Source organism: Tinamus guttatus, unplaced genomic scaffold, assembly GCF_059628265.1.
Source record: "Tinamus guttatus ecotype Peru unplaced genomic scaffold, ASM5962826v1 Tinamus_guttatus_pri_ptg000008l, whole genome shotgun sequence".
In the NCBI taxonomy this organism is placed as follows: domain Eukaryota; kingdom Metazoa; phylum Chordata; class Aves; order Tinamiformes; family Tinamidae; genus Tinamus; species Tinamus guttatus.
The window spans coordinates 898,012-921,695 of record NW_028288542.1 but is presented as its reverse complement, the minus strand read 5'-3'; the positions used below and the strand labels follow the sequence as shown (position 1 = coordinate 921,695).

The window sequence follows — 23,684 nt, the reverse complement described above, 5'->3', positions numbered from 1 at the left end:
TTCTAGGAAGGACATTTCTGCTTTGGCACATCAATCTTTGTATCTATTTGGTCAGAGAGGTTGTGGAATCTCCTTCTCTGGAGATCTTCAAAACCCACCTGGATGCCACCCTGTGCCACGTGCTCTGGGTGACCCTGCTGGAGCAGGCGGGTTGGACTAGATGATCTCTAGAGGTCCCTTCCAACCTCAACCATTCTGTGATTTGCCTTTGCAATCTTGACATTGCTTGACATATCTTGCTGTTTCAATTAAAAAAGAAAATGATAGAAAACAGATGAAATGGGGTACAGCATAATTAGTAAAAGATTAACAATTTATTAGCAATCACCAAGTGCACTGTCGTTGTTTAAATCACTAGCTTTTCTTCTATAATAGTTAATAAGGAGAAGTCCGGCTGCATGGGCCCGGTATGTTGCAATCAGCTAATTTAACAATACCCAGTTTCACAACAAGGTTTCATTTAGTCATAAAAGAGGAAGCTGCTGCGTAGTCAGTTATAAAAACTCTCCTCTCTTAAGAGACTTTCTTTCTATACTTCTACTCCAGAAATCAAACACATATCATCTTAGAAGTATATTTAAAAATAGCAATAAAAACAGAACATTGCATTTTGGGGTAGGACAGACTTACAGGAAGACTTAAATTATTTGGAAGAGAGACTTTCTGTATATGGTCAACTGCTGTATTTCTGGAGGTAAGAACTTAAAATATATCTTCTACTATATAAACGTATGAAAGTATTGCTCTTGCTTATCAGTGTGGCTTGGTCTGTTGCTTTGGGACCACAGCTTGTGGCTGGTAAGAGGAAGCTTTTTTCTGACTTTTTATGACCATCTTGAATGCGGTGTATATTTGTGCATACATCCTGACCATCTTGAGTGCAGTAGATTCAGACTCTGTCCGTATGCAGTTTCTGCTGAAGAAAAGAAAAGGAAAAAAAAGAAATGAAAAGCACTGTCTTCTGCCTTACAGACCAAGCCTAGCAAATCGTGGTCTAAATAGATCTCAAAAATTTAAAGAAAAAAAAACCTCACAAAACCCGATCTTTTAAAGTGCTTCAAATACTTTCAGAAACTCATGCTAAATAATACTTTAAGAGGAGTCTTAGCAACTATATTGCTTTTATCGTGATTATGGCACTTCTATGGACCTGGCGTACTGTCCAAATCGTGTCTTAAGTGGAATACTTTGTAGTTTAAAAATAAAAACAGTACCATAGATAGTAATGCAGGCATCATACATTAAAAACTGATCTTTTTTTTAAGGGACTTTTCTGAATAAAAGATGATGGCAAGAAGTAGAAACAAGGAAACGTTACTGTATTTTCACACCAAATTATTGGTGTACACCCACACCAACGCGCAGCCCCCTATCAGCTTCCCCCCTTTCCTCCCCACCACCCAAAAAAGGATGTGACTTTCATATTTCAGTGCTACTTAATGCACCATTTCTCTCACTCTTTCTGGGAACCCCTTCAGATTTTTCTCTCTTTTTTTACTTTACCATTTATTCTTTTTAATTCTTTACTCTCTTCTGTAACAGTGCACATGCATTTTTCCCTTTACTTCATCTGCTCAGATAACTATTTCAACTGAAATAAATTGTTAGTCATAACAACTGACAACTCAAAATATACTGAGAAATCCAGAAACATGAGATGATTTCCATCCCAGAAGGACCAGAAGTGCAGAGGTATCATGTAGTCAGCTTATCCTTACCACATGGGGACCAGTATTTTTCTGCCTCATGTTTCATGCTGTTGTTACAGTTGCACATATTAAATGTAAAATGCTATCAGATCAGAATGGTGGGCCTTAAAACAACTTTGTATTGGTATAGCTGATTAAGGAAAGCATGGGAAATGACAAATCAGATACAAATGTGAGACTCAAGAGACTCAAACTGATAGAATAAAGTGCAAAATTATTTCAGAGCTCGGGGAGCTATATTTATACAGATTTCATTGTATTTTTATGGCAGCTTGTCCCTAGAAACTCCACTTATTAAAGATATATCCACATCCAAAATCAAATTTTTTAATGAAAATAATCATCGTCTCCCAGAGATTATCAGTTAGCATGATTAGCCATCAGTTTAACATGACTAAAAATGGATAGACAATACACAGATATATGATATTGTGATCTTGGTGGGGAAGGACATTTCTTCCCTCTATTGCTTCCTTCGGCCTACCCAGTCTGGAAACACAGGATTATCACACTCCCAACCCTTTTCTATTTGTTTCCCCTAATAACTCCAACTTCCCTCGTGGTAGCGCCACTCCTAGCTACCCTGCGTCTTCTGAGCTGATGATATGGGAACCAAGAGGTTCCTATATCAACAGCATAGCACAGCTTGCGTTTTCTTCTGTGGAAGGACAACAGGGCCCGAGTTAAAGACAAACAGTGGAGTGGGCAGGTCAAGCTCACAACCGCTGCTGCTATGAAACCACAACATGTCCCAGGGATCCAAGGATCTCCGATTTTCCATAGTGGCAGCAAGGGAGGAAGCTAAACATGCAGCAGGTAGAGCTGGGATGCTTGTGCAGAACCCCACTTCAGTAGTCCCCTGCCGAGGTAAAAAGGGGCTGACTCCTGCCTTAAAGAGCAACCTTGCCTAATGTGCTTCAGACTCCAAAATTAGTAGACTTCCAGCATTAAGGAAAGACCAAACTCATCCATTTGCATACCTCATTACTTTCTTCTTTACTCAGTATTTCCCCACTCATGGGGCTGCCTGAGGGCTGTTTTGTTCCAGCCCTAGTGGAAAGCAGAGCACAGTTCTGCAGTGTGAGTGGGCTCAATGCTTCAGTTGCTCTGCTTGCCAGGGAAACTCTTCCACCCATGACCTGAACCCTGAGATGGACCCCAAAACTAACTGAAAGACTTTGTGTGTAAAAATGGGAAAAATATACCAGAGGTGGAACTCAGGAAGCCTAAAGCCATACTCTGTCCAAAGAGACCTCTTTTGGAGCTCTTTAATATGTGCAATGCAAAGAAAGTCCCTTTTCTCATCAAACTGCACTCCCAGCTTTTCATCTTGTTCAGGTTTTTGTGCAAGATGCACATTTATCATATATTTTGTTTATCTTGACCCAAATACTTCCATGCTATTTGCTTGCTCCCATACTCTGATCTTAGGTCTTCATGAAAAGATTTTCACCTTCTGCCACCCTTATAATCCCAGAAAATTGGCATATACTTGGCAACACTACTGGCTTTATATGTTCATTCTGACTTGGAGCTTTCTTTCCACTGAAGAATGCAAAAACCCCAGAGAAATAAAGGGTGTTTTTAAGATCACAAAGTGCTAAAGGCTGTGTAAGATAGTAAAGACTGGGTAAGATAGTAAAGATTGGGTGATAAAAATCATCTTCTACCTTCAATATGTTCAGTGTGTAGCCCACCAAGACAGTAGCTACCTAAAGAAAAAACTCTATTTTCACCTCACATGCAAAATGCATCACATAAAATTGTAGGCCAGACTGTTCGTCTGTGTGCAATTGGGTTATGTGACTATTTTGCAGGAAAAGGAAAGCAAATACAGCTGAATTTAAGGTGTGTGAGACCCAAAATATTGGGAGGCATTATCTATTGTCTGTGTGCACTTCAAATATTGTGTATCTATATCTATACACACAGTATGGAAGGGTTATTAAGAAAAGATTGGACATGAGAAAGAAGGAGAGAAAACAGTCAACCTTGTCACATGTCAAATGCAAGATTTAAGGCTGACCCAATTGTGTTAACAGCCATTCCTACTGAGGCAATAACAGCTTTCTTCTACATGGCTGTATATTTTAAGTATGAGGCCCAGAGAAGACAGACATAGGCACGTCTTCTGTATTCTGGCTCCAATCAGAACTCCAATTCTAATTCGTTGCAGAGCTGAGAATATTGAGATGAGAACAAAAGTCCTTGCCAACTTTAGAAGATGAGATAGTAACTTATTCAACCAAAGAAATGGGTTTTGAGCATGATGTGAGCTTGAGCTTTTTCAATTTCCCAGTTCTTTTGTTTTTACTGCTGCCTCAGAGTGCATGTTCTAAACTCAGAAAATAAGTACTGCAGAACGCAGCATGAAGAAATGAAACCAAGAGTTTCATTTCCCTAATGTATCACCTTATGACAAGAAACAAGATACATCTGGGTAGGAAAAAAAAAAAAAGTCACATGCTACCTGAACACAAATGTCTTTTTGTAATGTTGGTTAAAAAGTGAATAGTTGTGTTGCGTTTTCACTCAGTTCTTAGTATCAGCATTAAAAATTAGCATAGGAGTAAGCATATAAGTATTCTAGATTGATGTTTGTGTTAGTTATTGGTAATGTCAAGTAAGGCCATCTGGGCTACGGATGCAGGGGGGGAGGGGAAAGGAACTAATCTCCTCTCTTTTCTCCTCCGTTTTTCTCCTTCTGTAGTGCAAAAGGAGAAAAAGGAAGGAGACGAGAGAGGAGATCAATTTCTAATCATAGCAAGATTTCTGTGGCTTTGTACCTTAATCATGGCTAAAACCTAAAACAAGTAGGAAGCAGAATACTTCAAGAAATGCCAAGCCCCAAACATTATTTCCTTCTCATATAGGTAATTACACATCATTAATTTTGGCCTAATGGAAAACCAATTTGCACTCATGCCTTCATAGGTCTCAGTCCATCCCTCCTTCTCCCCATATTCTTTTACCAGGGTTATGGCAGTCCATGGGAAACCTACTACTAGCAGCAGCAGACAGGAACCACGGTCTCCAAAGAGAGTGTCTGGACACATTTAATTTTCATGAATACTTCCTTGGATTTTTCCCCTGGATCCTCCTTTATAACTTAGAAGAGATTTTTCACCTGAGGAAAGGTGCTCTCTTCCTCTTCCCAACTTCCAAATAAAGTCTATATCCATAGCAAGATAGGATTTAACCAACATTTATTATAGTGTGGTATTTTGCACTAGTAACCATAATATATGAAACGCCTTATTGAGAACTGAAAGTCTTTTTGCTCTTCTAAAAGAGCAAAAAATGTGGCATGGTTGGTATGAGATGTGCCAGAGATGCCACCTTCTCTCTCACAACTTGTGCAAATATATTCCAACTCTGGTGCTCCTTTGCAGCTGGTGTTTTGAAATAGTCAAGCAAACTGACAAGTAACCGAGGCATGTTCATATTTGTGCAGATGGAATCTATGAGGATTAAGAATATATAATTAACAGGTAAATGAAGAAGATTACTCACACTTAAGATAGACTATTTCCTCATCTATCACTATCACACAAAATAGAAATATTACAGAAAGAGAAGTTCAAAACATTTTAAGTATTTTCTCTTTACTGGACCAGACAATATTTCCTTATGACATCTTCCTCAAGGGCTCTCCCCTTGCCATTTGCTTTTAAAAAATAAAAACAAAATGAACACAAGTGAGATTAAGAACAACTGTGCAACAGCAGAACTTCTAGACCATGGGCAGAGCATTTGCTACTATATAGGTGCATGCATGTCCTTGCTTTTAAGACCCATCTTTCAGCACTAACCTGTCTGAACAGCTTTTGACACTGAACTGACTGCTCAGAGGCTAGAGAGTGAGTGACTGCTGGAGCCTGACTGTGTCTTTGTAGGAAACTGATTTCAGAGCTGGTAGTACTCATGACTAAACCAAGATAACTCAGAACTAAAACAAAAGCTAAGGAGCTGGAGTAGTTGGAGTGTCTTCCTATGGCACCTTATTGCACCGGCATGTGTCTCATCAGAAATACGCTGCAGATTTCTGTGTCTGAGATAGTCAGTTTAGATGTCCCTCTATAGTAACTGCAAAGAGAGATAAGCATATCTAGGGCACAACTTGTTTCATTCTGATAAAGGTATCTAAAACAGGCCATATGAATCATTCCTCCAAACACCTTCTTTTCTCCCCTAGCTTTAAGGGGAGATAGAGCAATAACCTTAAACGTGGCCATTATAACCTTTATATTTCAAGGTTAGAGACTATTTCATTTTGCTTAGTATAAAAAATGGGTAATAATTTAATGATCTAAGATTTGGGTTAGGTTATGCTCTTAGTGTGTATTAAATCAACATAGTTCAGAGGCAGGTGACAAACCACACAGTGAAAGGGGCTTTGAAGTATATATAGAAAAAAAAAAAAAAAGTGGCCTCTCAATAACGTCAAAAGAGAGGCCATGAATATTTAAATATAAGTTATCATACCAAATATTACTACAACAAACCACTTTCTTCCCAACATCAGCCATTAGCTATGCTGTGTGTAGCATAAATGTGCCATGTTTAAAATACATTGATGCTAGTAATAGCACAAGGAGGTTAGCTGATGACCCCACTCATTCCAACAAGTCATCTAGGTCAGACACACTCATGTTAATATCTGAATCAAAAACATCTCTCTGCAGACAGTAACAGATTTACAGGTATAATCACTGTGTGGTGATTTTGAAACAAACTAATTGTTTCTTGTCATTTTTGTCTGCTGATTGATTCCCAAAAGTAACTACCTGATTAGGTTCTTCGCTTGTCCTTCCCTCTCTCCGAGGATGCTGTCGGAAGGTTACCTGTACCGGATCACCTACCTCTGCGACGACCACCTCAGCTCTGAGCTCTACAGAGAGGCTGTAGCAGAGGAGGTGGCATGTGAGATGAGACCCGTGCGTGGCAACTGTTCTTCTGTGGACGAAACACAAGGAAAAAGTCTCTCTCTGAGATGCAGATCTGCGGGCAAATGTGCTTCCTCAGTCCACTATAAAAGCAGCCAACACACCGGTAAGCAGCAGGATGATCCCCCGCAGCCCACCCAGCAGACACTTCCAGCTGCGGATGCCTGCGAAGGGCTGACGAGAAAAGACGCCTACCTGGTTCGACCTTCCTGTAAAAGCATCTGTAAGAACTACAATGATTTGCACATAGCTGGGGACTACGTAATGCCCATCAGCTCTGTGGCAACAGATTTTACCTGCGACAGCGGGATAGGTCCCTTCTTGGAGTCCTCAGAGATTCCGCCACCCCTGGAGTCAGTGAGGACTCCCCCCAGCAACGTGAGCCGCAAACCAGCCCAGGGCTACTCCGCATGCTGGCGGGCGGCAAGTTTGGTGCCGCACCACCAGCCCCTCTCTGACGCAGCCCTGAATGACTACCTGGAGCAGAAGCTGCTGGAGCTCTATAAGCAATATATCATGGACAGCACAGCGAGCAGGGCCTCCCCCACCCGGATCCTGGCCTCCGAGCTCATCATGACCAACGTGGATCAAATCAGCGTGCAGATATCACGAGAGAGGAACATGGAGACCACCAAGGCCAAAGACATTGTCATCAGCCGCTTCCTACAAATAGCCAGCGAAAAAATATCCTCAGAAATTAGCACACCTAGTCTGCATATTTCCGAATATAGCAACACTAATTCATAATATTAGCGTATCTGTGGTTAGAAAGTTTGTATGTTCTGCAAAGTCAGTTTGGGGATTTTTCTCTTAAGATATCTTGCTGCTTTGTAAAAATGCATTTTCAGGCTATCATTTAAATTAAGCCTTCCAGTAAATATCATTACTTATTTAATATCTGTATGTGCAGCCCATACATGATGGACCAGATTTACAATTAAAAAAACCCCAACCAAACAAAAAATATCTTTCCCAGAGGCTTTTTTCAGTGAGCATCAAACTTCAAAAAAAATTGGTAGAAAACAGACCAAAATCATATTATGCTCTCCCAGGTGTTCAGGCATTCTTTTCTCCCCCAAGTGCTACACATCTCATTTCAGCTTTTCTCCTCTCTCAGGAATTGGCCATGCTGCCTGTGGGTCGGCGTGAACCAAAGACTAATGTCTATGCAAACAGTCACTGTAGTTATAGAACCACAGGAACAGAAAAGTTCCATTTTCCTGTCTCCAAAATGAACGCTACTTTTGACAACCCTGAGGATGTTTTTAAACTCTTAAAGATAACAGGGAAAAACACTTTACAGTTTATTCTGTAATAACTAGATATTCCATTGGTATCTTCCTATTTAAAAAACTACCATCCCTTTTTATGACCCAAGCAAAGTTTCTTTGGATCCCCAAGAGAGTCCATCAGTAGCAGCATGCGTGTGCACATGCATCTGTGCACTTGCACTGTGCAGAACTTGAACCAAGGTGGTGGCCTGTAATCACATTTAGGCCCCCCGTTTGGCAGCTATTTGTAGACCTGCAGCTTTGGAGCACAAGTCAAAAGCGAGACAAACTTGAAGAAGAACACAGGATCCTAATCTGCATGTTAAAAATGGAGTATTTTATAATAGGCAAATATAATAGTCTGTTTTAGGGCTTCTAATAGATACAGTGTAGATGTTGCAATAACAGAAGAAATAATAGGAGAAAATAGCAGAAAAAGGGTTCGTTTTTGTTAAGAGAATTCCAAATTGAAAACCCAAGGCCCTCTTACACTGCATAAATTCAGTCCTCTACATGCTGAAGGAAATCTGAAATGAACCACTCAAGAGTGGTCGGCAGAGGAACATGCTCATGATTAGTAACACGCTTGTTTGAGCCTGTTATTGCTATCTAATTTTACTGTATGTAGCTAACACTTTTTCTCACTGTGAACATTGTCATATCATTTCAAAATTATTTAAATCTGATGCATTTTACTAACAAGGTCCTTTAGAGGAAAATTTTGCAAAAATCTAACACAAACAAACAAACATCCAAACACATAACCTAACAAACCAAGCAACAGCAACAACAACAACAAAAAAACAAATAATGCTTTGTATGCAAGGATGAGCATCTACTTTAAATCTGTATAATATATAACAATATACCATCAATGCTAATCAGTTGAGTTGCCAAGTATCAGTATAATGCAAATAGTAATTTATAATGTCAGATGTTTTCACTTTGGTGATTCAGAGTTTTTTTTGTTTTTGTTGTTTTTTTTTAAATGTATAAGGTATATTTTAAAAATATACATATATAGAAAATAAGTGTAAAGTTGGAATCGTGACAGTTTATTTTATTAGTGCCCTCTTTCCAGAAATTACAGAAATAGCTCAGTATAATTTTCTACTTGTGTAATGAAAAGGTATCCAATAGTTAACACAAAAGAGCCTTCACATGTGAATTCAGACACTGTACATCTGTTGCCATAGTAGCCTACTCTAATATATTGTTCAGCATTTCAAGAAAGAATTTCTGTCTAACATTTCTTGACTTTGATGAAGTGCAATCAACAAATAAAAAAGGTTGCTTTTTTAAAATGTGTACTTTTTTCATACTACAAATACATGTTTAGTTTTAAAAAGGATTTTTTTCATTCCTTCCTAACATTCATGTGACTAACTTTTAGTTAGCTAGAAGTGATTTCCGAAAATAAATACCCTTGCTAAAGAAAATTGCATCTTTATCAAATAATGTGACTGTTTCCTGCAAAAACCTCAACCCTAATGATTGCTCCACACACCTGGTAAACCAAACAGTGGTTTTATCATCTGATGCCCAGAATTTCAGATTTTTGTTTTCCTCTTAGCTAGCATGACTGCAATTAATAATTAGAGGAAATATATTAATTTGCCCTAGTCTTAATTTTGCAAACAGTTTTAGGAAACAGAAATAGCAACCAAAAAACAAGGATTAAGAGGCTTACCTAGACCAATGTAAAAATACTGTCTCACCTACTGAGCTCACCTATAGCTTAGGTGTCAGAGTGCTATGACAAGGGCTTGGTATTGAGAGGAAAGGGCTGTTAGAGCAGCAGAGGACAGCAGAGCAGAAAGGCAGATCTTTATTTTAGGACAGCACAACTAGTACCTCTAGAGGAAAAATTTGGTATTTACAATCAATCAATTACAAATCATGCCATTTTTATACAGCTTCCTCTCAAGCAAATCATTTAATACAACAGCCATACTTTCAAGCAAATGCCTTATTGCATATCACGAGGCAGAATCTTATTCAGGGAAGGGCCATAATCACTACAGAAGCTGGTTTATCCTAGAGAAAGAGCGTATAGCCACCTCATACTAAACACAGCTGCTTTCTTTCCCTTGCCTAAATGTACATTCTCACTTCACTTTGTGCCCTACACAAATAACTCACAACCTCCATCCCACTCCCTGCCACAGCAGCACCAGTTAATTTTCATATTTTTAAGATTCCTACATAAGCAGGCAAACATTTCTTACTTCCTCCTGTACTCAGCTGAAAGCTCATGTACAGCTCTGGCCTTCCTCCCTTGCAAGCTAACCTTCCTCTGCGCAGGTGCCTCTCCAGGTGCAGCTGCTTCCTGGCTAAGAGCACTCACAGAGCAAGGGGGCTGCTTAAGGTGAGTCAGCCTCTCATGTAAAGAGATTATCATCTCTCTCGGTCCTCCCTCCTCTTCTGCCTTGGAGTCAAACATTTAAAGGGAGAGACCTCCCCCTTTTAGCAGTTCCATTTAATTGCCTTTTTTTTTTCCTGGACTTTTTTTTTTTTTTTTTTTTTTTTACATCAAAATGCTAACGGATTTGGGGGTAGTGTTTTTGAAAAAGAAGAGCCTGAATCCTCATCTCACAATGCTTCCTAATAATAAGACTATTCTAATATGACTAAGGTAATTCATGAAGGCGAATAAAATTGCAATCAATCAATCAAGAAATTGCAATAACTGGTTCCTCAGTTGTTATTTTGGCCAGCTGTCAAGAAACACAGAAGTTCAGTTTATAACCACCTTTAGCACATTCTGGCAGCTTCCTTAGGAAGCTTCCTTTTTATGGAACATATCATTCATTGCTAGTAATGTGATCAGAGTATCTAGGAGTTTTATTATTTATATACAGGGTAACCGTGCTCTTAAGGTCGCGTGTCTTAAGGATATGAGCATGGCAGTGACACTGTGAACTTCCAGAAAGAGGAGTGTGTTAGTGTGAACAGCATCATCCTTGGGGTACAGAAAGGGGAAGGAGAAAGGGGTTTTCACAGATTTGTTCCAAGCACAGCAACCTACAGCTGCTGTGTTTGGGCTCTTTGTTGGCTCTTATTTCTTCTGCTTACCAAGAGCTGGTGAGCAGGGAAGGAGAAGGGATATGAAGTGTACTCTGAGTTACATACTGGATGTGAAAGTGTTCGTTTTGTACTCTGATTGCTGTATTCAGACGAACATAAAACACTAAGCACCAAGAGTGAGTTGGATGAGTATGAAGCACTGAGTAGAGTTGGGGCATTGCTGGGGTTTCACTTTGGGGCACCTGCTGTGGGCCTGGAGCCTCCCCATGCGGCTGCCTGGGTGGGAGCAGCTGGAGATTCAGCTCAGTCCTTTAAAGGCTTGAAGTAATGGAGAATTACTGAGGATTGACCTGTTCCTCAGCTTCCTCCTCCTCCAGCTTTCTCCCAGGACCTTCAGAGGATGTAATCAGTTGCTAGGAAAAATGGCTCCAGCAGGAGGGAGATGAAGGGACTACGTGTTTTTTACCCTATTTATTGCAACAATGTAGAATGGCTCCATTTGCAGGGGTGATGTGTGTGTGTTGCTCCTGCAGATTTGGGAGGGTTGATTACTGATTCAGGGAGGTCGCTGAGTTTTAGTTTTGAACTGATTAAAAGTTTTAATAGAGTGTCTAGATCTGAAAGAACTGCTGCACTTTTGCTAATTGATTAAGTTAGTAACTTGCCACGAAACCTGGTTAAGTGTGTCCTGTTACCTATCTGGAAAGGGGCCTATGCCTCTGTGACAGCTGGTATGTACTTGCTTGGCACCCCCATTGTCAGAGAAGCAAACCATCTGACCGACTGATAGAAGAGTTACAAACAGTGCTGAGAAGAGGCAGGAGTTTCTCCAGCTGTGTTAATTAATACAAATCTACTCACGCATAGTTGGAGTCTGTTTAGTGGGGCTGTGGCAAATAATGCTGCCCAGGACCTGCCTCGGGGCTGCATTATGCTGGACAAAAAGCAGCACTATCCAGGAATGCTATACAGCCCTTTTTGCAGCCTAGAATGGATACCTAAAAATAAATGGCACGTGAAGCAAGAGAATTTCAAGCTGGAGCAGACGCACTCTGTGTGTGCTAGTGCTGCTCCTGCTTTGCGCTGCCCTGTGAGGGAGTGCTGCTTGCCTCTCCCCGGTGCTAACTCTAGCAGGGCCAGAGTGACTTTTCAGAATATCCAGCTGCTTTCTAATGGCCGTGTTCGCGAGGCTCAGCCCTGGCCTACCCTCACCCTTTGGGGGCTCTCTGTCAAGCTCTGTGGTGGATGAACTACCCCATCAGAAATGGAAATCCCTCCCCCAAGGGAAATAGCAGTGCCCTGTTTTGAATTAATGCCTGATTTCTATTGAACTATGGGCTCTCTCCCAGGTTTTATCTTTTTAAAAGGCTTGTCCTTGCAGGATCCTTTTGCCAGTTAAAAACGCCCCAGTGTCCCCCCAGGTTCTTCTTGCCTCCAGTTTGGGGGCTTGACTGACCTGCATGATACCTCCCTACCTCTCTGTTTCTCTTTAGTCCAATCACAGAGTCAGACCTTAGTGAATCCCCAACACACTGAGAAGGACACCAAGCATCCTGAGGACACCTTGGAGATGGATGCGTGGCCTTAGTGCCACGGCCATGGCCCCATCAGCACTGGAAGCGGAGGGGAGCTGTGAAGAACTGGCCCTACAAAACATGCCTGCAGGCAGCTAGGGAAACAGGTTTCACAATTTTCTGGTGAAAAAAACTTGGAGGAGGGCAGCTGAGCAGGAATGCTCATGGAGCTGCAACCAAAGGCGCCACAGAGCGAGGCACTGAGCCGCGTGGCAGCGTGGGCTCGTGCTCTCCAGCGGTGACACACGGACCGTGGGCTCCAGAGGGGCTGTGAGGGTGGCAGGATTCCCCCTAGTGGAATAAAACTGATTTCTCAGAAAGCCAAGAACGGGAACGGAAAAGGCATTAGTCACATCGTGTGGCTGTGTGGCAGCTGCTCCTCAGGCATTCTTGTTTGTCAGGAGCTCCAGTCAGGAGCTGGAGCTCTGGCTGAGAGTCTAGTTAGACGAAGCTTCGGGCATTTTAATTGATTCAGATCTTCAGTTTTCATCTTTACAAGCAAACTCCCTTGCCTACAAGTGGTTCCTGTTAGGAGCAGAGCATAGGAGTATAACAGTAAAAAACAGTGATCACTCAAACAGTACCTGCAGCCCTTCCGACAGAGGAGACGAACTCCAGTGCATTTAGTAATGAATGCTATTTATCAAAGGAAAGAAACATGTTAAACATGCCAGAGGCTTAGCAACAGCTGAATCACAAGTTTTAAGAAACAGAGGTTATAAGTTGTCAGTTCCAGCACTTTAAACCAATTAATCTTAAGGTGTTGTTGACCTATTTAGCAAGAGTTGGCTGAAGTGATGCTTCAGAAGTACAGGGTCTGACTAAAGAGGTATGCCTCCAGGACAGGCATATTTGCTGTTAATATAGTCACACTAAAAATGCAGAAATTTGATTATATGTGGCCAGCATCTATTAAAAAAAATGTAGAAGCTAGAAAATAGGAGCAGGATAGTCTATCAAAAAACATTTATCAAAAATCAACTTGACAAAGGCTGCTGACTGCCCCTGAGAGGGTCTAGGCAATCACAAATCAGTGTTAAGTGTTTTAGCATTAAGGTTAAGTGTTTAGCTTTAGTCTAACTGATGCATTGTTTCAAAAGTGGCCACCACTTTCACATCCATCTTTGGGAGAGAAAAGTGAATCAGGAGCTGGTGGAGGGCAGACTAGGTCTCATTTGGCTTCAGGAAGATAGATTTTTGCTGATTCCCAGCCAAGAAACAAATAAATTCCTATGTGTCCTTAACATCTAACTACTTTAGAAAATTAACCAAAGGCTCCTTATTCAGCCAGCATAGCAGATAATATCCTTTCACTGTTCACAGGCCACTGCCAGTTTTTTGGTACTGTGCTACTGACTCGTCCAAGCCCTTATAGGTAAGAGACCTCTTGGGGTCTTGCGTTGTCCCTTGTTGGCGTGTGTCACTGGAAGTCCTTGCTGATGCCCCTCATGGGCTCCGTGCAGGTCCCCTCATGCAGCTGCCCTTCATTCTAAGTGCCCTTGCTGCAGTTTGGAGTCTCCCTCCAAAGGTACTGCACCCTGGCAGCCTTGGTCACTGTGAAATACTGATGGCTGTGGTTCTTAGTCCTGGCAATCCAGAGCTCCTTTTAAAAAATAAAAACCCTGGAAGTAAATCCAACATATATACATATTCCTAAGAATTGGCACCACTCTTATACTGTCTATTACTTCTAATCTTAGAGATGGGTTTAATGATCAAAAGGAAAGGGATAGGCAGCAGCTGCAGCCAAGGGACAAGATGCATTGGCAGATGCAAGCAGCATGTGTTATTTGGACTTAATCAGCATTACTTTTCTGTTCTCTCAGAGATATCCTGACTCTGTTATTCACCATATATTTTTTTCTTTCTTGATGGATATCCAGTTTCCCCATATTCTCTTCTTTATAACCATATACATGATCCTAGGAAAATTCTATCTTCCTGCTTCTATCATCTCTTCCAAGATAGCACTTACCCATCTTTTAGACATCTCTACATATTCTAACTCAAGAAGAAACTTTCATACTTGACATAACCACGTCTCAGGACAACAGCCAGAGAGCATCTATATTGCTACTGCATGCCTTTAACCTACATCATGCACATATCAGATGTGTGTCACCTCCCTTCTGCAGGGTATTTGAACTTCCCCAGACTTGATCTCAGAGCAGCCAGATATTATACAGACCTAATCAGCTTGTGCTACTATAGTGGATGGGTCGTAGTAACCATACACTTCAGGCCATATGCAAATTATTTAGAAATATGCAAATCAAATCATTATAATGACATTGAATTTCTTAGGAAACTGCAGAGCTATGTTAGCATGTAGCTATGTTATTGAGATGGGTAAAATGGTAGAAGTGTATTTATTAGTAGAATATTAAATAGAGGAGTTTGTTTTAAATTCACACCACTATTTTTTCTTTGCTTCGGACTATGTTCTAAAATCCATAACAATAGATGAGTAGTTTTAAGACCAATGAAGCTACCAACTGTGAGTAGACACTTGCTTCATCAACTTCTCTCAGCTTTCATCTGTCTGCCCTTCTTTATTTTTATTTTATTTCCTTTAATCTTGCCTTTTTTCCTCTTCTTTTATTTTGCTCTTTGAATATATCCCTTCAACATATGCAACTTGTAGGATGCTCTTCTTTGAACTAGGGATATCATAAGCACATTAGGCACCTGAATCAATGATGATATACTGAGCAGAAATGATTTGCCTTTTTTAACTCTGCTTTTAATTTGGGTCTTGGTGATCTGAACTTGGAAAAGAAGCTACAGATTTTGTTATTGAAAAACAATTTAAGTGAATCAATTAAAACACTTCTTAGAATGCACCTGGCAAGCTAAAGTATCTTAATTTGTATCAGCCGATGATCTTTGACCAAGAAACTTCCAGAAGCGAAACACACATGATGAAATCACTAGGAAATAATGATGTTCCTTCCTGAAAGGTAATTATTTTAATAGATATTATTTTAATATTTTTAAGTTGATTTAAGGAACATGATTCCAGCAATTACCATTCTCTTTTGCTTCAGTCTTCAGAAACACATCTTTAACTAAGTCTTCTATACAACTGTATAAGGAACCTGTGTGTAATCACAGATCATAATATCTATTAAAATAATTACCTTTCAGGAAGGAACATCATTATTTCCTAGTGATTTCATCATATTTCTAAGGCATTTGTGTAAAAATTAATTAATCTGATGTCAGTTGCCATTTATACATACACTAAAATGGTTATTGAACAATTTATGTGTTTAAAACATCCATTGTGTTAAATGACCACAAGCAGCTGCAGGAAGTAACACAGTTTTAGATTATATTGTCTGCAGTCCAGTTATCATGTGCTATGAAATGAAGTTCATTGATGAACTGATTCTTTATTCTGCTCACAAAACGATTAGCAGCATAATTGGAAAAATTTATGATATTTATTCTTTTATCTTACCAAGTCATGAAGCCTCTGATCCTCGTCTCTTAGTTGTGACTTGCATATTTTAAACTAAAGTAGAGCTAAACAAGAAGGAGTGACTCTTCAAATATATATTAAAAATACTTAAAAGATAAGTTTTGTCATAAACAAGTTAACCATCTTTACTCCAATTAAATAGCACTTTTATTTGCAAGTCAATAACCCAAAAAACTGAGTCATGACATAAAGTGTTATTCAGTTTAAGTAAAGGCATCAGCAAGCTTCTATTTAATCTGTAGGCCTTGCCGGCCTTAAAAAAGCAAATTTGCCCAAAATGTATGAACAGAAACTTCTGTGTTTCTGTCAGGCTTGTAACTTGGAGAGAAACTACCTGTCTTGGATCTCCTATTTAGATTAATGTTCCAAACAAGAGACATCCAGGTCTGACCATTTTGAAGGTAGCCTATTTCCATATAAGTATTTTTTTTCACTTGCTAATGACACATGGGATAGGGGCAATCTGCAAGGAGGTGCATCCTATTTATTTTTATTCACATTTAATAAGATAGGCCAGATATCAGTAGAGGAATGAAGACCGAAGAATTCTGTGGTCAAAACCATGAGTTAGTAAAAGAATCTTTGTAGAAGGATGAGGAAAGTCGAGGTTTTGTCGAGAAAGACGTAGTGTTTGAGAATGTAGAAACTGAGAGCTTGGATAACAGCCATCTCTATGTGTTGATGGACAGCAATGGGAATTATGTGAGTGGAATTGGTGGAATCAAAAGCTTTTTTTTTAAGACAGAAGAACTGAAGACATTTTTGCACTCTGTGAAGGTAAAAACTCAGAAGCATTAAGAAGCCATGTAAAGGAAATGATACTGGGGGCATGCAGCCATGAACACAAGTAGGTGAGATCAAGTTAAAAACAAAAGGAGGAGAAAGTTCAGGAGAACAATGAGAGGAAGAAAAGGTAAAGTGTCCTACTGCTGAAAGGTTAGAAAATAACTTTAAGTTGGCAGTGCTCAACAGTTCTTCTGCAGAGAAAAAAACGAAGGAAGAGGTTACGGAGAGAAGAATATGAAACCAGAATAAAATTAGAGGGAAAGGATGATGAGATCAGATCACAGGAACTGGTAGGCATGAGGCAAGAAGAGCTTATAAATGTGCAATCAAATGGGAAGAAAGAGTGCAAGCAGAGATGTACTGTAAGTGTCAAATAAAAGAGAGGAGCTCAAAAATCTATTTGATCCAAGACGTGCTGTGTAAATGTGCAACAAAAGGCAGCTATATGAGCAGTATCAGTTGAAAGACCTAATTTCTTGAGACAGTTAAGAGCTGAAAGAAATTTGTAGAGGCTCCAGATATCTGCTAATTTTTAGAAATGGAGTGGTCATTCTGGAGATAGTATGAGAAAGGGAGGAAATAGAAATGAAGAAGTGTAATTGTTTTGATGTAACATTTCATCACTCACATACAGCTTCCTCTTTCTAGTTAAACTGCAGATTGACAGATTTCCTTGTTTTCTCTAGAGATTTCTGCACTAGAGATCTCTAATGAGTTTCTACTGTGGAGTCCAAATGGCAGAAAGGCTTAGAGCAAGTGGAATAAAGAGGTCATGCTATCTTTCCAAGAGTCTCCCTAACTATATAAGACATGAAGTCACACCTTCAATTTTATATTCGTTTTCCAATTTTGGTTTAGAAAAAAATGAAAAGGAATAATGATAAAGTAATAATGAGAAAGGAATGCAATTGGGAAATGTATTAATATTATATGGAAAAAAAACCCTACAGTATTCCAGGATGGGGGATTTTGTTTGCTCCTGAGGATTTTTGGATCAGAACACTGGTGTGACAGTGGAAGCAAACCTAGCTCAGCAGCTACCTCTCCCAGCCTCAGACAGGAACAACTAGCGCCTTTCATGCCAACTTCCGTAGGTCTCTCCTCTCCTTCTTAAGAGTGGAGATGGAGAAGAGAGCAAAAATAGCTAGTTGCTTCTCATTCCTCATTCATTCATGAAAGCAAAAAGTCTGGGAAAACTTTTCTCAGACAGAAAGGTCTGAAGACTACTTTTAACAATGTTGAATTAGTTAAATTTATTCTTTGTGTACTACAGCCTCATATTTGACTTCTCTGCTTCTCAGTCATCTCCCCCTGGCTTGGGTGACCTGACTCGTCCTTCAAGAGCACAGTTGTAGCATTGCATCTGTCTGCAGTAGTGGGAGCCAGAAGTATGAATGCCTTTGAAAATTAGGACTATAGATTTCAGATCCCTCTGGAAGTGTGATACTGAAAAATAAGAAAAAAATGCTTTAGAGAAGCTTGTCCTGATTAAAGGCATGCCACCGCAGAGACCTTGGTATCCAATTTCATGGATCCTAACCCAGCACGCACATGGTCCTTGAAACCTACTGTGACAGCATGCTGTTTTGCACCTTTGAAGGAACAGATTTAAACAAAACGCATACTTTGGATTAGTCTTCAGTTCCACATTATAGTCACCTGCAGTAATGTAGTCTGAAGGCAACAAAATTAAAGGCACTATGTCCAAACTCATTTTACAAACAGAGGAACTGAATTTGCTTGTAACGTAGAGAAGAGTGAAGAATTTTTATCAATGTATTCTCTGATTGCTCAGATTGAGTGAGAAACTAACCTAATTCTGACATTTCCTAGCACTCTGATAAATTAGAGTCATCATCTTTGACAGAAAGAAAGGTGAAAATGTTGGTGATCTTTGTTTTATGGCATTCTGCTTCAGATATTGCATAAACCTTGTAATAGGCAAACAGTACTTCTGAATTTGAATAACACCAGAAACCATGGCCATTCCGTATGCGGGAGGCCAGACACGACTCCTGAAGGCTTCAATATGAGTCTAACAGAAATCGCTTTATTCGCGTTACAGCACTCTATCTACTACATTTCTGCCAAGTCATCTAGCCACGTGTATGCTTACATTGTAATTGGTTACATACTACTGTCCACGCGTCTTCTACCATACTAGGTTGGCTGTAGATATCGGGGCACGCGTTTACATGATTGGCCCGCACACAGTCCTTTATTCTGCACTGATAAGCTTGTTTACAGGTTCTTCCTCTCCTACTTCTCTGTTCTTCCAGCTGGTGACTTTCCCATGATCTTTTCGCCTTGGTCCTAGTCGGCTTATCGTACCCGTCTTCTATCGGGAAGTCTCCGTTACTTAGATATCCTCCCACATCCCTATTGTGACAAATAGGTCATATAGATATTGGAGAAGGAAAACAAGACAGGTCATTGCTTTTGAGCTATGAATTCTGAGGAAAAAGAATAGGTATGCAGCACCGCAGCGAGAGAGCAAGCAGAAGACATTCAATCTTGTCCTTTTTTTTCTCCTGGATCTGTATTCGTTGCTGGATAAGGTAATTTTTTTAGAAGCCACAGAAAAGCTGCACAGCATGAACCACATTTTGAAGCAATTTCTCCTACTGTTTATTGTCCTGTCTTGACCTCAAGGTGAAGTCTCCATGATGCGCAACCTTAGAACTCGCTTGGGCCTTTCTTATATCCTTGTTCAATCTGTCTCTGAATTAGCAAAACAGGCTGACTACATCTACTATGGCATATTCTGATGAGTGTAAAATGTCATCTGGAAAGCTTCTCATTTCTTCAAAGTCGGGTAACTCTTAAAAAATCCCCTCTAGATATAGAAGATGTATAGAAGCTTCTATAGAGGCAGGGAGTAACCTACCCATAGCACCTTGGGGTGTAAGTATGTATATATACATACATATGTATGGACTCACTAACTGATTAGTTCTGCTCCTGATCATGGCTGTGAAAAAAAAATCTTATTAAAGACTAATAATTTTATATCTGTCAGTTATTTTCTTCTAGGAAATTGAAGTACAAACAGTATGAGAATGGAAAGGTGCTTTAACGCTCTTTCATTATGTTAAGTAATTCTTGAAATAATTCATATGGCAGTATGAAAAAAGTAGATCATTTAAACTCAGTGACCTCCAAAATTTTTATTTATTTATTTATTTAACTTCTGATTAAATTCAGTTTTGAGTGCAGTTTCATTTTTCAAGAAATAAAGAGGGACCAACCATCTAAAAATGAGCTACTATGACAAAGATTCTGAGTTGTCAGGAACCACTAGGAACCAACATACGCTTTATCACAGAAAGACAAAGCAGACGGAAATCCTCAGATGAAACTAGAAGTGTGTGATATTTAAGTCAAATAAATGAAACACAGCTGAATGAAAACTTGCATGTTGTTATCAGAAACCCTCCACATCCAGATTAAGCAAAATAGTCTTTCTTCTTGAACCTTTCAACCTTAAATGCTGAATTTATCTTCCATTCTAAAAATGGAAAGTATGGAATCCACTGTAACTTCCAAAGAATTAGACTAATTGTTAAGCTTATATGCAAAGGATGCTTAAAAGTATGAGAAATCTTCTATTTAATGGTAATTGTTTATTTATGGAGGAGTTGGGTACAATCCATTGCTTGTACACCTTGCGTATCTTTTGTTCAGATCCAGGTCAACTTTGAAACAAGTATTGCAAATAAAATGAGGGATGCCCAAACTGAATTTAAATACACTGCAAGTGTATAGCTAAGCAGTTAAATAACCTGTCTTTGAGGATTAGGCCTTTAAATTATACTTATATGAGTAATTGCTTTTTAGAGGAATACACACACATTTTCTTTGCCAGTATTCAGTAAATGAACAAGTAACAGTGAATTCCGTAATCGACATAAATAAGTAGTTTATTGGTTTCTGTTTTTATTTATGGTTGCAAAAAATCCAGGCAGTATAATGTGATTTCTTTACATTTATTCATTTAAAAATATTTTAATGAATTGCTATTGACCTTTTATTCCTCTATGAACTGACTCTGAATAGCTCACTGAGTATTCAGCTCAAATTCAGGCTGTGTGTGCTGACTGCCCATAGGAATGGAGTCAGATAGCATTGACTTCCTGCGTTGATTGAGGGGATTTCCACGTGCTACTGACTGGGACATCAAAGAGGTAGCAGATAGATTGGATTAAGTAAGTTTAGAATTTTTAAAACTATTTGTTCTTGGGGCCACCCAAAACTTGCATGAGGCATCTTTCCTAAAGCGAAACAAATTAGATTCAAGATTTATTGGCTGGCTGTAGAGTTTATAATTAATTTTCTCCTGTCACTTCCACACAAAGAAATGGGGTTCATGGATCAATGGCTGGGCTGCTGTGAGTGCTGCTACTTCCCAGGCTGGGCTTTCCTCTAACAGACTTCTACAACACTATAAGCCCAATGATACTACTCAAGTTTTAATGATGCAGGCATGTGAGGTTGGGCTAAATGGAGTGTGATTTAATTATCTGTATGCCAGGACTTTGAGTGTTTTGAAACTGTCTTAAGCAGTGTCCCATATCATACTAATTATGTGTTATCTTATGGGAATAGTTGTGCATGGGAGCATACAATTTGCTTTCCAAAAATACTCGTGTGGCAAAATTTTGATGTCTGCAGAAAATGAAAATTAAAGCACAGCCAGTGTAAGACAATTTTAAAGTTAAGCAATTAGGAGATTTCTAAATCACTTCTTTTTTCTTCTAATAGCTCAAATTAACTCTGAAAATAAAATGTATAAAACCTCAGTTTCAAAAAAGGAGTTTCAAAAAACTCCTGTAGCTAAAACAGGAGCTAAAATGTATATGAATGAACTTCAGAAGATTAGTGGGTCTCAGGGACACATCTCGTTTGTTCAACCTCTTCTGCTTCCCTTTGTGTCTGGTATCCCAAAAGCTCTAGAGAAGGAGAAAACCCACATCTTGAATCAAAATATCCAAACATTTTGGATTAAGCTTCAATTCATTATATGCACTTTACTCCTGTTGCAATGGTAGAGGAAGGAATGTGTTATTGCAAACAAGACATTGTGTTCATCTATGTGCATGTCCATATTTATGACAGCATATATTTTAATTAAAAATGTTATATATTGGTTTTCACATTTCAACTAATTTATTTTTGAGGACTTTTATATAAGGCTTATGGTAAAATGCATTTAAGAACATTCTAGCTATATTGACCTGTGCTGTGCTAAGGATAGTTCGCAGCTGCTGTAATTGAAACACACTAAATAACACATTTGTAAAGATGGCACATTTCTTGGTTTAGACGTGACCTGGTTGTATGACCAGGCTTCAAGTAATTTCCTCTGGGAGCTTTGGTCTCAGAGGGATCACAGTTCTGAAACAAATCCCTTGTCCTCCAAAAGAGCCATAGGAATTTGATGAGTCTTTTCATTTCATGTGATTTTGTAAAGAAGTGGGCTTGCTGCTATGATTTATTTAACGATTAACACTCAAGGTTGACTGAGGCTAAACTAAGTACTTGAAGAGGGCACGGATTTTAAATATTTAGTATCCCTATTGCTAGATAAGAAAAGAGGAAAAGGCAAGGCCAGTAGTGATGCACATGTACATGAAGGAAGAGGAAGCTCCCAGGAAGGCTACTGGGGATGGTGGAGCTGTCAGGGGAGCCGTCGCTCACTGCGCTGGGAGGGCCACAATCCCAGCAGTGTGCCTTGCCCGAAGAGCCTCCATGTTCCTCTTTTTGGCTTCCTCCCTCCTTTGAGCGCGTGGCTCCTCTGCTCTGCCCCGGCTTTTCTCAGGGATTGCATGGTTGAGGAGCTAGCTCCTTTCTCTCACACTGGAGGTTTACCGTGCGTGGCTGCAAAGGCTTGGAGATGGTGGCTGGTAGAAACACCAGTGCCAGCACTTGCAGACACTTGTTCCTTTGCTCTCTTCAGAGGTGAGCACTCAACGGTTAAAACGATACAAAATGGTTGTGAGGAAATCTGGAAGCTGGATGTGACTCTACCCAGTGCTTGCTTGTCTCTCTGCACCTGTGAAGAGTCCAGGGTTGTGGCTCTGCGTGGAGAAGCCTAAGGCACATCAGGCCTCAGCCAGTCCCAAAACTTTGGCTTTGGCCTGTGCAAGGGGAGTGAGGAAGAAGCAGGCCTGGCCAAAGGGGCCCAGGAGATGCCATCCTCGCTGTTCCTGCTCATGTGCCTTGGGGATGCATGCTGTTTGTCCTGTCCTGAGGGCTGGTCAAGCACAGCCTGCCCTGGGAAAGGGAGGAGGATGGCAGCGCTGGGGCCGCCACCTGGGGCCTTGGTCAGTGGTGCTCTCAGGCCGTTACAGATGCGGCTGCTGTTTCAAGGGCACCAAAGCTTCAGTGCCACGGGCGCTCCACGCAGGTGGGGACGACGGCTCTGCCCGCTGCCCCCCTCAGGGAGACAATTTCTTCAGTAGGGGTGGAGGCGGAGAAAAAAGAGCCAATCTTGAACAATTTCTCAGCTCCACTTCAAGCTGGGAAATTTGAGGCTATGCCCTGCTGTTACTGGCCAGATTTTAATTTTACCCAGGATAATTTTCCTGAGCTTTCCTGTGGCTACATTTTGATGTGAGGCTTTCTGGGCTTCTAGCAGCTCTTAATTCTAGTTCAAACATTAGTGCCAGGCAGCCCATAGAGAGGGGAGATCTCATTATTTTTCTTTGGGATTCCTCATTTGGCTGCTGCTGGAGCAAATAGATTGCAAAAGGCTGGCAAAACGGCGCATGACCGTGCTGACACGCAGTTCACGCGTTTCTTATGTGAAAATGCCTTACCTCTCAACGAGGTTTTACTAGGCAGATGCCTAAAGCTTACAGATTCTACGTATTCCTAAAACACGCTTC

General features: G+C 40.1%; 1 protein-coding gene across 2 annotated transcripts; it reads left to right on the top strand.

The window, feature by feature from the left end:
• The first annotated feature begins 498 nt into the window (after positions 1 to 498).
• On the top strand, positions 499 to 7,488 carry TASL (TLR adaptor interacting with endolysosomal SLC15A4). Of its 2 annotated transcripts, none has more exons than XM_010223105.2 (2): positions 499 to 694; positions 6,535 to 7,488. In XM_010223105.2, exon 2 carries the CDS (start codon positions 6,536 to 6,538, stop codon positions 7,400 to 7,402), a length of 867 nt encoding a protein of 288 aa, XP_010221407.2. In that variant the 5' UTR covers positions 499 to 694; position 6,535; the 3' UTR covers positions 7,403 to 7,488. The 2 variants fall into 2 exon arrangements, with proteins under 2 accessions (XP_010221407.2, XP_088377849.1); XM_088521723.1 differs by having other exon boundaries at positions 6,490 to 7,488.
• Positions 7,489 to 23,684: the final 16,196 nt, after the last annotated feature.